The 12,419-nt window shown below is 40.1% G+C and overlaps 1 protein-coding gene across 4 annotated transcripts in view; it reads left to right on the top strand.

Annotated features, from left to right (window-relative positions):
- The window catches only part of MOSPD2 (motile sperm domain containing 2), a 144,700-nt gene extending 138,261 nt beyond the window's left edge, over nucleotides 1–6,439 (top strand). For 3 of the 4 annotated variants that reach the window (XM_033948688.1, XM_033948687.1, XM_033948689.1), the window contains one exon: nucleotides 4,064–6,439. In XM_033948688.1, coding sequence (XP_033804579.1) covers nucleotides 4,064–4,198 — 135 coding nt within the window. In that variant the 3' untranslated portion in view covers nucleotides 4,199–6,439. The remainder of the gene's footprint in view (nucleotides 1–4,063) is intronic. The other variant, XR_004539875.1, reaches the window with a different exon arrangement.
- Nucleotides 6,440–12,419: the final 5,980 nt, after the last annotated feature.

Raw genomic sequence — 12,419 nt, 5'->3', positions numbered from 1 at the left:
TAAGGGCTCCTTTTACGAAGGTGTGCTAAGCGTTTTAGCGCATGCTATAGTGTGTGCTAGCCGAAATCTACTGCCTGCTCAAAAGGAGTCGGTAGCAGCTAGCGCAGGCGGAAATTTAGTGCGCGCTATTCCGCATGTTAAGGCCCTAGCGTGCTTTCGTAAAAGGAACCCTAAGTATTTGATAAACACTGTTATTTATAAGTGCCAGAAATTGAAGAATTTATCTGATTTGAAGCTCCAGACTGATACAAACATCCTGATGCTGGTGTTTTCTGAAATCCACCGACAAGCAACCCTTATATTTCACAGAATTTATGGTCATTTTCAATTAATAAATATTCAGCTCCAACCTACCCCTCTTGAGTAGGAAAATACCTAGTGTACTGAATATAAATCGCCTTGAACTCCGATTTAGAAATGGCAAATAGTAACTGTGAAAACTATGCCTAGCTATGAAGAAATTTTGGACTAGATTTAATAAATGTTGCTAAAAAAACAGCACCAAAAAATGCCAAGTGAAATCTGGTGTAAATCCTGGTGTGTAATTTAGGCACGGATTCCAAGTATTCAGAAATACTACATGCATCGTTAGTGACCGTGTGACTCACCCATGCCCCTTCCATGGCCATGTCCCCTTTTGAGTTGCACACGCAAATTAGAATATTGCCAGTTAACCCCAATAAACGCACAATTAGTGGCATTAATTGGTTCATTAGCCAATCTGTTTACACGAACATCTCAAGATAATGTACAGTTCATGAAAATTTACGCATCATTTTTAGAATCTGGAAATTAATTATTATCACTCTCCTTTGCTCATTCCTGTAATCCTCCATTATAACCTGGTTGTTAAAGCTTCTGCTTTGCATAATTGTAATTTCACACTTCTGCATGGTTGTGTCAAAATGAGTTCCAATGGGCAAGAGATGTAAGCAGACAGCCACAAGTTATTTTTAAAGTATATTACTATAAATGAACACTGAAATTAGCAGAATATTTCCATCTCCACCTTCTTTTCTATGGCTATATAGAAACAGTGGATAGACCACATGGTTTTTATTTGCTATCATTTTCAGTCTGCCAATCTATACTAACTACTAAACTCTATAATCCCTTTCTGTACCTCGAGGAGCCTCTAAAATTGTCCCGTGCTTTCTTGAATTCAGATATAGCTCTCGTTTCTATTACATTCATTGGGAGGCTCTTTCATGTATAAAGAGGCTCTTTTGCATAAAGAAATATTAGATAATTCCTGAGTATGCCCCCTTTCAACCTCATCCTATGACCTCTCATTGTAGAGCTTCGATTTATTTGAAAGAAGCTTGTCCCTTGTGCATTTATATCATGGTAGTATTAAAATGTATCCCATCGCCACTCGCCTGCCTTTCTTCCAAAGTAATCATATTAAGATCTTTAAGTTTCCAAAGGATATAAACAGGATGAAGTTTGGTCCAGAGAGCAGCTATTAAAATGGCCAGTGGTCTTCCTCATGTATAGGGACAGGCTTAGATCTCAAATATATATATTTTGGAAGAAATACGAGAGAGAGGAGAAATGATACTCTCCCAATGTATCCAAGTGTTCTGGCTTTTGTTGTTGCATTTGTCTCCTGTTGGCCATCTTAAGATAATCAGATATGATCACTCCCAAATACCACTCTAAAACTGTAGTTTTCAGTCATTCCAATTAGATGAGCAGGGGAAGGAAAAATAGGAAAACTATTGCAAGATTGTATATACAAGATATACTGAATACTAACAAATACTTCACCAAAGTGTTCTCTGCATCACTGAATGATTATTATATGTTAACCATCTTTGCACATAGAACTATGAGGGAAGATGAAAAAGTAAAGACAAAATACATTTTAACAGCTTATTAGAACTAACTGTGAGTAATTGAACATATATTCAAGACAACACATTTGTTAAATCATTCAGCTAGCTTTTGCATTCTTGCAGAGAAGATGTTTTTCGGCTGCTCCCGAAGCCAGGTGAGGACCACTTCCTTCAGCATGCTTTATCTTTTGCTCGCTGTGTCACAGTGATGCACTCATGTCTCGTTACCAGTGACAATTCTCTCCAGATTACTTCAATCTTCTTCATACTATCTTAGAGACTGGGTCACAACCGCCACACATTGTTGCTTGTATAGATCAATAAGCTGTTTGGGAATCAATAGTGTGGAGACTTTCCTGTATCTCAAGTCATCATGTATTATGGCAAATACAGATCCATAGCTGATATTCAAATTTGCAGCCAATTGAGACACCATTATCCGTCGGTCCTCTCTAAGCAAAGCATCTGCCCTGTCAATGTGCTTTTGTGTGCAAGATGTTGATGGGCGACTAGAATTACATTTGTCGGTTACACCTGTTCTTCCTTTACCTTTTTACCCACTCATAAACCTTTTTTGATTCATGGTGCTATGTCCATACCGAGTCAGTATCCGATGGTGAATTTCCATAGATTTCACTCCCTCTGCGCGAAGAAAGCACACTACTGCACATCGTTCTTCGATGGTGTAATCTTATGAAGGAGCGTCGATGTTTCTGACTTCATTGTTGCCACATGACTAGAGGCAGAGCAAGAGCACTGCGCTGTGCATGGAGAAATACATATATTGCATTTCACTAGCTCTGTTCTGTAATCAAGTAATTTAATAATTGCCTTTAACTTTTTATTTGCCTTCATATATGATTAACAGTGTCTTCTGTCAAAAAAGCCTACAGTCTTTAATCTCAAGAAGGGAAAAGAAACAGGGCCTGGATCTCTTAGTTTCATAGGTGTCTCTTTGACCTAAAAATATATTTTAGTATAGTTCACTATTTTGGAAATTTTCTGGAAATTTTTGCTTAGATTGTTGATTTTTATTGATAACTGTTCATCTTTTAGTCCTTGGTTAATTATTTATTTACTTGCATTTACCCTGTTTCCCCGATGGTAAGACACTGTCTTATTTTTTTTGGAAGGCCAAAATATGCTCTAGGGCTTATTTTCGGGGGGATGCCTTATTTACATTTTTTTCTAAAAAGGGGGGGCTGTCTTATTTGACGGCTGAAGAATCGGTCGGCTGAAAAATCGTACCGTGTATGGCCAGCTTTATCCATCATACCATATATTGTACCATTTAATGTCCCCAATGTTCTCCATCAGAGAAACACAGTAAAGAGATTATTCTGTAGTGCAGCATCAGAGGGGACTTGACAATGTGAAACCATTGTTTATATACCGTATGCATTTTAAACAGGCTTTATATACAGTAAGTGGTATTGCTCACAGCAAAAGAAACCTGTCTGCGTGTCTCACTTTTGGATGTTCTGGCCGTGAACAAACTCCTGCAGTCTCCGTTAGGGAGGGATGAGGGAAGCTGCCTGTGTTTCCTTGCGCGGAGTCACGTGCGCGCGCTGCAGTCCTGTCACTTCCTCCTCTTCACTTCATGACGAGGCGCGGCACGCAGCCATGGAGGCAAATACGGTAGACGGAGGGACCACACGGAGTCACCCACCGTACCACCCGATTCGGGTAAGCGCAGGTATCGGTGGGTGGCTTATTTGCGGGGGGATGCCTTATTTTACATTTTTTTCTAAAAAGGGGGGGGCTGTCTTATTTGATGGCCCTGCCTTATCATCGGGGAAACAGGGTATATACCATTTTCCTGGTTTGCCATTCAAAATGGTTTACAGAATCACAAAAAAACAGTAAAAGAAGGAAAACAAAACATTTAAAACACCACTAACCTTCCTACAAATTATGGGCTCCTTTTACTAAGGTACGCTAGCGTTTTTAGCGCACGCAGAAGATTAGCGCGCGCTAGCCGAAAAATTACCACCTGCTTAAAAGGAGGCGCTAGCGCGCGGGACATTTTAGCGTATGCTATTCCGCGCATCAAGGCTCTAACGCACCTTTATAAAAGGAGCCCTATATCTAGACATAAGATCGTAAGGACCACAATGCAATTCTCTATTAGAAATGAAAAATTAATACAAGTTTTTCAGATATAAAGCTGCAGTTTAGGTTTATTTCCTTACAGTAACTTTGTTGTTGTTTTCTCTCTCTTTCAGCTACTTAGATTGTTTGACGTTAATAAAAGACTTCAAGAACAGATTGATCGTTGTGTCTGGTTCCAACAACTATTGCTTGCCCTGGTTTTTCTTCAGATTGCCTTTTATGTCTATGTATTGAACTCTCAAAGCTAAATTGTACCATTTTTTAAGGAACATGCTGCTTACTGCAATCACTGTTCAGAAAAGGAGGTCTAGGCTTTTCCAACAGATTTTAACACTGCCACCATTGGTACGCATCTGTGCTACCTGAAGACTGAAAAGTGTGAGATTCTCATTCATTTCTTCTTATAAAGACAAGTGCTATAAAAGAGGAGTAAAGAAATGTGAAGAAAAGTCGTTCCCTGTTTGGGGATATTAGACCTCAGAGTTATGCTCAGTATGCTGAGCACGTTAATAGGTAAAATTGTCAAGGAAAATAATGTTTATAGCATACAACTGAAAATAAATTGCTTTGACTAGAAATTTAACTTTTTAATATTTTATATGGAAAACTTTCAATGTTGGTAATAAGTTTGTATCATGTATGTGTTTCTGACCTAAATTCAAAGTCCATTCAGAGTGAGTGCTTAATTATAGGCAGTAATTGCTTAATTATAGGCAATAATTGCTTAATTATCTTCACAGAATGTGTGGTTATATTCTTCAGGTATACTATGACACTGAAAGCTTTATAACTTTGACACCAAAAAAGGTGCATATCTTTACAACTACATAAGCTGGAAATGTAGACACTGATTGTAAAATATTTAATTAACTTTTTTAAAGTGATATACAATTTTTGTTTTTCTAAGAAAATTAGAGTTTGGATGATTTATGAAAGATATCAAAAATAGTTTGCTATTTAGTGAAATTCTAACAATAGTATGTCAAAATTATATTATTTAATATCAGTGAATTGCCAAATTAAGTATTATTTCACCCAGAAAATAAGGTTTACAGTTTTATTATAGAGCTAGGCAGCTGCTATAATCTTAAATAAGGCAGCTTTCAGACTAAACAAGCCATCAGCAGTTTGTGCTGTTTCATTTAGTGCCTAAAATTTCTCTTGCTCTTATTTAGATATATGAATCTGTTTAGCCATGGATGCAAACTGTGGGCCTCTTTTATCAAGCTGTGTTAGAGGTTTATAGTGCAAGCTGGCACGGTAAATGTTCAGATGCTCATAGAATTCGTACGAGCGTCGGAGCACTTACCTCGCCGGCCCTCTCTAAAAACCTCTAACACAGCTTGATAAAAGGGGGCATATAGTTTTAGGGTTCTTGAACTATACGGTATATTGATTTATTACTTTTTGCAGGATTGAAATAATCCTAAGTGGAAGTTTAAGTGAGACCCAGGAACTAAAAAGAAGAAAGCCGCAAATGTTCCTGAAAATCATGCGGGCAAGGGGGAATTGAATTTTTTTTTTAATCTGTTTCTTTTCCAAAATACTTGCTGAGAATTATTTCAAGTACTTCTGTTCATTTTGTCAATTGCAATTCTTTTTACTACTAAAGTTTTTCCTCCTAGATTTATAGGTATGGAGCGAGCGATGAATGAAGACTAAAATCAATTCTATGCAGCCATTATGACATATATTCACATTAATCAGAAAGGATGCTCGGTTCTCCCTCTAAAAAGAGGTAGCAGTAGTTTGCCTGATCACATTTTATCTTATTTTGTAAATCAAGACACAATTTCCCAGATTCTATATAAGACACCTAGAATTTCATGCCCAAATTTGTGCATGCATCCAAGATGTGTGCACAAATTCAGTAGCAAGCTAATTAATATCAGTAATTGGGTTCTAGCATTAAAATTTGTATCTAGCTGTAACCTATTCTAAAAGGCATGGCTCCTAGCTCTAGTGACAATGGAGCATGAGCAATGGAGCAATAACTGCAATGGAGCATGAGCATGTTAGAGGCATTGCTAAAAACTGAAGTGTGGAATTACAGGGTGAGCCAAAAGTAGGTATACAGTATTCATCATTTCTTTTTATTTTACAGGTATTAAATAGGTTTAATTCAGTACTGATCAATAATCAAGTGAAAGCAAAATGATATAACTGATACAAAAACTTCACACGAGTGTTATTCGTGACACCTGTAAAATAGAAATAATAAATAAATACTGTATACCTACTTTTGGCCCACCCTGTATAATACAGCCTCCGTGCACACCTGACTTGGGTGCCAATATTTACTTCTGGTTTCAAAAGGCATAAGTCTGGCACCTAAAGTTAAGCACGGAAGTTGGAATTAAGTAAGATTCTATAAAGGGTGTGTGCTCTTTATAGAATTGTGCTTACTACTGATTTTTTTTATACCAAATTTTGGTACATTAGACAGACTGTGATCCCGCCAGGACAGATGGGGAAAATGCTTGAGTACCTGATTTGTAACCCATTCTGAGCTCCTTTGGAAGAATGGGCTAAAAAAATCTAAATGCTAAATGCTCCGACGCTGCTTCAGACTGCAGTAGAAACCTCTTAGTTATATCTGCTAACTTTTTATTTAAATATTACATGCCAAATATAAGTGCTACAACATAATATTTATGATCAATGTACACCATCACTGGCTGAAAGTGCTAAAATTTTATATCTGTTAATGATTCCTTTTATTCAAGTTGCTTTACAGCAACATTTTTGTTACATAACTATCTGACACAGTTTGTGTAGTATGTTGCAGTTTGTGTGGTATGTTGCACACCTATTTTGTATGCTAAAACAGACATGAGCATTAGAGAATGACACGGGGGAAAAATCTGTCCCCGTCACCGGCCCACCATCCTCTGCACCGCCCCATCACCGCCGATCCCTTCACCGCCCCGTCACCGCCATCCCTTTCACCGCCCCGTCACCGCCACTGCCATCCCATTCACCGCCCCGTCACCGTCCCCGCTGCATCCATATAAGCCTTTTTCCTTTCACTCCCTCCTTCCAATTTGAGCCGGGAACACTAGCGATCGCACGGTCCCCGCGGCCACTACCTGCCTGCCCGGTCGATCCTGGTGTTTGGCCGGCTCTCTCCCTTCTCCTCACCTTGGTTTGTGGGTTTTCTTTTTCGGCAACCTGCGCGCTTTCCCAGGGAGCCGCACACATGCGGCTGCTCAGTGTTCGATCTTCTGCTCTGCTGCAACTTCCTGTTTCCGGTTGCGTCAGAGCAGAAGATCGAGGCTGAGCAGCGGCGGGTGTGCGCGGCTCTCTGGTAGCGTGCGGGTCGCCGAGGAGGAGGATCTGCGGACTGGGGTGAGGAGAGGGGAGAGAGCTGGCTGGACACTGGAATCGATTGGGCGGGCGGGTGTGAGCTGCGGGGACCGTGCGATCCTTCATGCCTCACTGCGGGGGACAAGACCATTCACCGCCCCGCGGGCGGTGAATGGCCTTGTCCCCGTCGCCGCAGCGACTGCTAGTTTTCTTCCCCGTTTTCGGCGGGTGACCCGCGGCTAAAATGCGGTGGCCGCGGGTAAACCGCCACCGTGTCATTCTCTAATGAGCATTTTAAAGTCCATGTAATATAATTCAGTATATAATGACTTGAATAAGTCAGTATAGTTGATACCACCACAGCTTCTTCCTCCCCTCCTGTATTTTCAGTTTGAAAATCTCAATGTGAAGTGTTTCTAATTTGTCACACACATCACTATTTTTCTATAAAGCCTTACATTAAAACTGTCCTTTCTGTCAAGTACACATACAAGGTCTCTTTTCAACCCCAGAACCATGTTTCCGCCAACACCAATTTTGTGAGTACAGAAATGCTAGAAGCTGGGTTTTTACTGTAATACTACTACATCTTTGAAAATGGAAAACTGTATCTAAAACTTGTGAAAAGAATTAAGGGCTATGTAAAAGTCAGTTCTTCGTGCATTGCATTTGATTGGATATATACGGTATTCAATTATAAAATAGAAATGCAAGTTGTAAAAGTGAAATGTACCCACAAAATACTGTAACCAAAACCAGTTTAATAAAAGCAAACATGGTCAAACTTTAAAATCTGCTGTTTCTTGAATCAAAACACTAATAGTGATGCTTTCCATCTCAATATTATCTGTAAAAAAAAACCCAATCTGTTTTGAGCTAATCATTTGAATGGCCCCCTTTGGATTTAATACCTTGTCTAAAAGAATCTGTTACTGTAAATCATGAGTACTTTTCTTGATTCCAGCTCAAGACTATGTCGTCTTTTTTTTTTCATTAAGATAATATCAGCACAAAACTACATTCTAAAGGGAGGGGGAGAATGCTGTCTGACTTGATATACATGCCATTGTACCAAAGATTAAGGATACAACTGATTTGCTTTGTTGGACATGATATTTGGTTGATTAAGTTGTACTGATCCTGGTTCTCAGGGCAATTATTAGCCTTAAAGACAAGAGTAAAAAGACTGAGATGGCTTGGAGGAAAACCCCAAAAAATGTAAATTGGAAAAGAGAAATAAAGCAATACAAACTTGGCAGTAGCTGATGCTAAAAGAATTAATTACAATACCTTGATTAATCAGTCAAGAAACTCATCCAAATGTCTTTTCAGGATCTTTAATTCACTAATATCTACTAGGGATATTACCACAGCACCTTGATGAAGGCAGCCTAGCCAGCTATTTCCAGGTCAAGGTCACAACCATAAAGGAATCATTTCCTATATGGTTGTAGATTGCATAGAGATGAGTGCTGTTGTACATGCCAATGATAAAGAAAGATAGATGCTGGAAAGAGTTCTCTACTGTTATCACAGATGTGGTCTCTAGCTTACTGAAAAGGCTCTCAAAGAAATGTTGCCATCTTAATATCTGTCCCGCTAGCAGGCTGGACTGAGCACCTGCCAAGTTTCTGCTTTAACTGACAGACCTTGTCAAATAAGTGTCTAACAAAGGGATCTAGCCAATGAGGTTGACCTCATTGACTCCCCATACCTAAGGCCATGGATCTCTAACCAAGGTAGAAAACTTTAGGCCAGTAGCAGGTATACCATGGCTTGATGGAATTTTGTCAATAAGCAGCTATCTGAATTCCTAAACCTAGTTAAAGGATTCCATGACTCACAACATGATTTCAAGTCTATGCACAGCACCGAATCCCTACTCCTAGAATTAACATCAAGGATGAAGTCCTATCTAAGCAAAGGCAAGCAAGCTGTTCTGTTACAGCTTGATATTTCAGCTGCATTCGACACAGTTGATCACTTGCTACTACTTCTGAAATTGGAAGAGTATTGAAATGGTTCACAGAATTCTTAGGCAAGAGAACAAATGCGTGAGAGAGGATCATAGGAAGTCCAAATCATGGAAAGCCGCCTGCGGAATTCCACAGAGAAATGGTATATCAAATCTCATTACCCTTTTTTTTTTAAATGCTAAACAAGTATATATGACTTTCTGTAATCTGAATTTGGTTCCCAAACGTATGAATGCATCTGTTCTTTTATCACACAATAGAGAGGGATCCACCTCTTGTTTCCTATTCTACAGATACACATGCTACTACTCATCAATGCTGATAACCACTGTTCCCTCTAAGCTGTGCGCTTGTGCGCACACACACAACTTGCCGAACCCATGCACACAAATTAAAATAGCGCGCACAAAAAATAAATTTTTGCCTAAAATTATTTTTACTGCTAAAATGAAATGTTGCATAAGACCAGCTGTTCCAATTTCCCATTTATCACATTTATTGAAGCGCTATAATATAAATTTTAAGTCATTCACGTGATTCCGTTATCTTTGGCAGTTGAACTTGACACGTCACGTGCCCCATAGGGCCATAGCCTATGGCCCATAGGATATGAAACAAATCCGATTCTTTGACTTCCTGAAGTTCCGCCATATTGTTTATTTCATGGAATCGTAGTGTGCAGCGTGGTACTGTGGTTGTATAACTGTATTCATTTATTAAATTGCAACCAGATATAACTCTTAAAATATCTAAACTGCGAATGGTGAAAAGTGTAAAACGCAAGAGAGCTGCAACAGCTTTTAGGTCTGAATGGCTTGAAGAAATTGTTGAAATGGAGACACCGTAATCTCGAAATACAATGCGTGTTCAACTGTGTGAAATATTTACCTATGACGAAGACGATGGAGTTGTGTGTTGTTATTGTCAAGATGCCAAAGCAACTGGAAAATTCTCTACTGGAAAAATATGATGATGTTTGGAAACTGGACTTTCTGAAACACCATCTATCAAGTAAATCTCATACCAATAGTATTAGGAAACTCAGAAGTAAAAATCCGAATTTAAGAGGAGGACTGGTTAACAAGTTGCTTGAAAGCCCAACCAAAAAAGAAAACGCGTTCCAGTCCTGATGAAATTAAGGTTCTTGTCGACAGTGTTGTGCTGGCCATTAAGATGAATATCTCAATGCTCTCTTTTCAAGATATCAATGAGCATATGGTGAAGTATGTTAGTATACCTGATAGCTGGAGAAGCAAAAACTATGCATTTGAATTTCTTGGAATTATCAATGGCATTGTGCAAGATGATCGTATGGCAGACATTAAATTAGCAACGTATCATACGTTAACTGTTGATGAAAGCACAGACATTTCTGTCAACAAGTACTTAATACTCTACTTTAAGTATCGGCAGTCAATTCAAATGAGTATAGAACATCATTTGGTGGGATGCTACAGTTGGAAGCATGTGATGCTACATCAATAGTAACAGCAATTAGGGAATTCTATAGAAAACATGAACTTGACCTGAATAAAATGGTTATGTTCACCTCTGATGGTGCCTCTGTTATGTTGGGCAAAATAGATGGTGTTGCAGCACAGCTGAGAAAAAACATTCCACATTTAGTGCAGCAACATTGTGTTGCACATCGGGAAGATTTGGGACTTTCTGATTCATGGAAAGAAGTAAAATTGATGAAAGAAGTAGAAATTAATGAGAACTGTGTACACGGTGTTCTGTCGGTCTACTAAACGATGCAAATTTCAAGAAATAGCAGATGCATCTGAATGTGAATCAATTGCTTTCAGACCTCTGAATGAAGTGCGCTGGTTATCTAGACCACAGTTCTTCAACCGCCGGTCCGCGGACCGGTGCCGGTCCGCGCAGGGCCGGCGAGATCAAGACGGCAGTTAAATTTCCTGCCGACTGCGGTTCCTCCTGACTCAGGTGATCAAGATAGGCTGCTAACGTCGGGGCCTTCCCTCTCTGAGTCTCGCCTGTTCGGAAACAGGAAGTTGAAACAAAATAGGCGGGACTCAGAGAGTGAAGGTCCCGATGTCGGCAGCCTGTCTTGATCGCCACCCCTGCCGAGTTGCTGAAGAGGGCCGCGGGGAAGTTGCGATTAGACCGGAGAGAGCTGCATATTCAGGTGCAGGTGGAGGGAGATGGTCAGCGTGTGCGAACAAGATCCTGGAGAGCCTTCACAGTGGCTGTCTCCCCTCCCACCAGCTCTCCAATTTGCCAGGGAAGTGATTTACCGGCAACTTCCTGCAGGCAAGTACCGAGAGCTGCTGGAAGGGGGGGAAGCCACTGTAGGAGGCTGGGAAGGTCTGGAAAAGGGAGAGCTGTTACTGGACTTGAAGGGAGTTAGAAGGAGAGATGCTGCTGGGAGGGGAGGAGGGAAAGGTATGGGAAGAGAGTTAATGTTGGATAGAGGGAGGAGGGAAGGGAGAAGAAGGAGAGATGCTGCTGGGAGGGAGGAGGGAAAGGGATGGGAAGAGAGTTAATGTTGGATAGAGGGAGGAGGGAAGGGAGAAGGAAAAAAAGGAAGGAGGGTAGGGAGAAAGAAAAAAGGAAGTAAACAGCTGGCAGGGAGATTACAGGAGAGGAAGGGGGTCAGGGTGGAATGGAGAGATCAGATGAGAGAAAGGGGAGAGAGAGGAATGAGAAAGTAGAGAGACATTGATGCTGGAAAGGGGGTAAGCAGAAAAATGAGAGAGGGATAAAGATGCTAGATCTGGTGTAGGAGAGATAAAAATGAAGAAGGCAGTGAAGCTGGAATGAATGATGTAAAAAGGAGAGAGGAGGAACAGGCTGGATGGACAGGGAAGAGGGGCATAGAAAGAAGTCAGATATATATGGAAGGGGGAGAGGGCAGACATTGGATGGAACGGGCAGATGCTGGAAGGAAAAGAGTGAAAAGAAGATGAAAGCAGAAACCAGAGACAACAAAAGGTAGAAAAAAATAATTTTATTTCTATTTTGTCATTAGAACATATCAGATTTGAATTATATATCCTGCTAGAGACATAACTGGGGACTGCAGTATTCTGTTAACATGATATTTCTATGTAGCATTCTATAATAACTTGGCTTGTTCAGTTTTCTTGATAGTAGAGGGGATATATGTGAAGGGGAGGGGAGACAGGGGTTTTGTTGGTCCGTGCTCTGTATATTTGTATTTATA

This window comes from Geotrypetes seraphini, chromosome 6, assembly GCF_902459505.1.
Source record: "Geotrypetes seraphini chromosome 6, aGeoSer1.1, whole genome shotgun sequence".
NCBI classification, from domain to species: Eukaryota; Metazoa; Chordata; class Amphibia; order Gymnophiona; family Dermophiidae; genus Geotrypetes; species Geotrypetes seraphini.
This window is presented reverse-complemented; position numbering and strand designations above follow the sequence as displayed.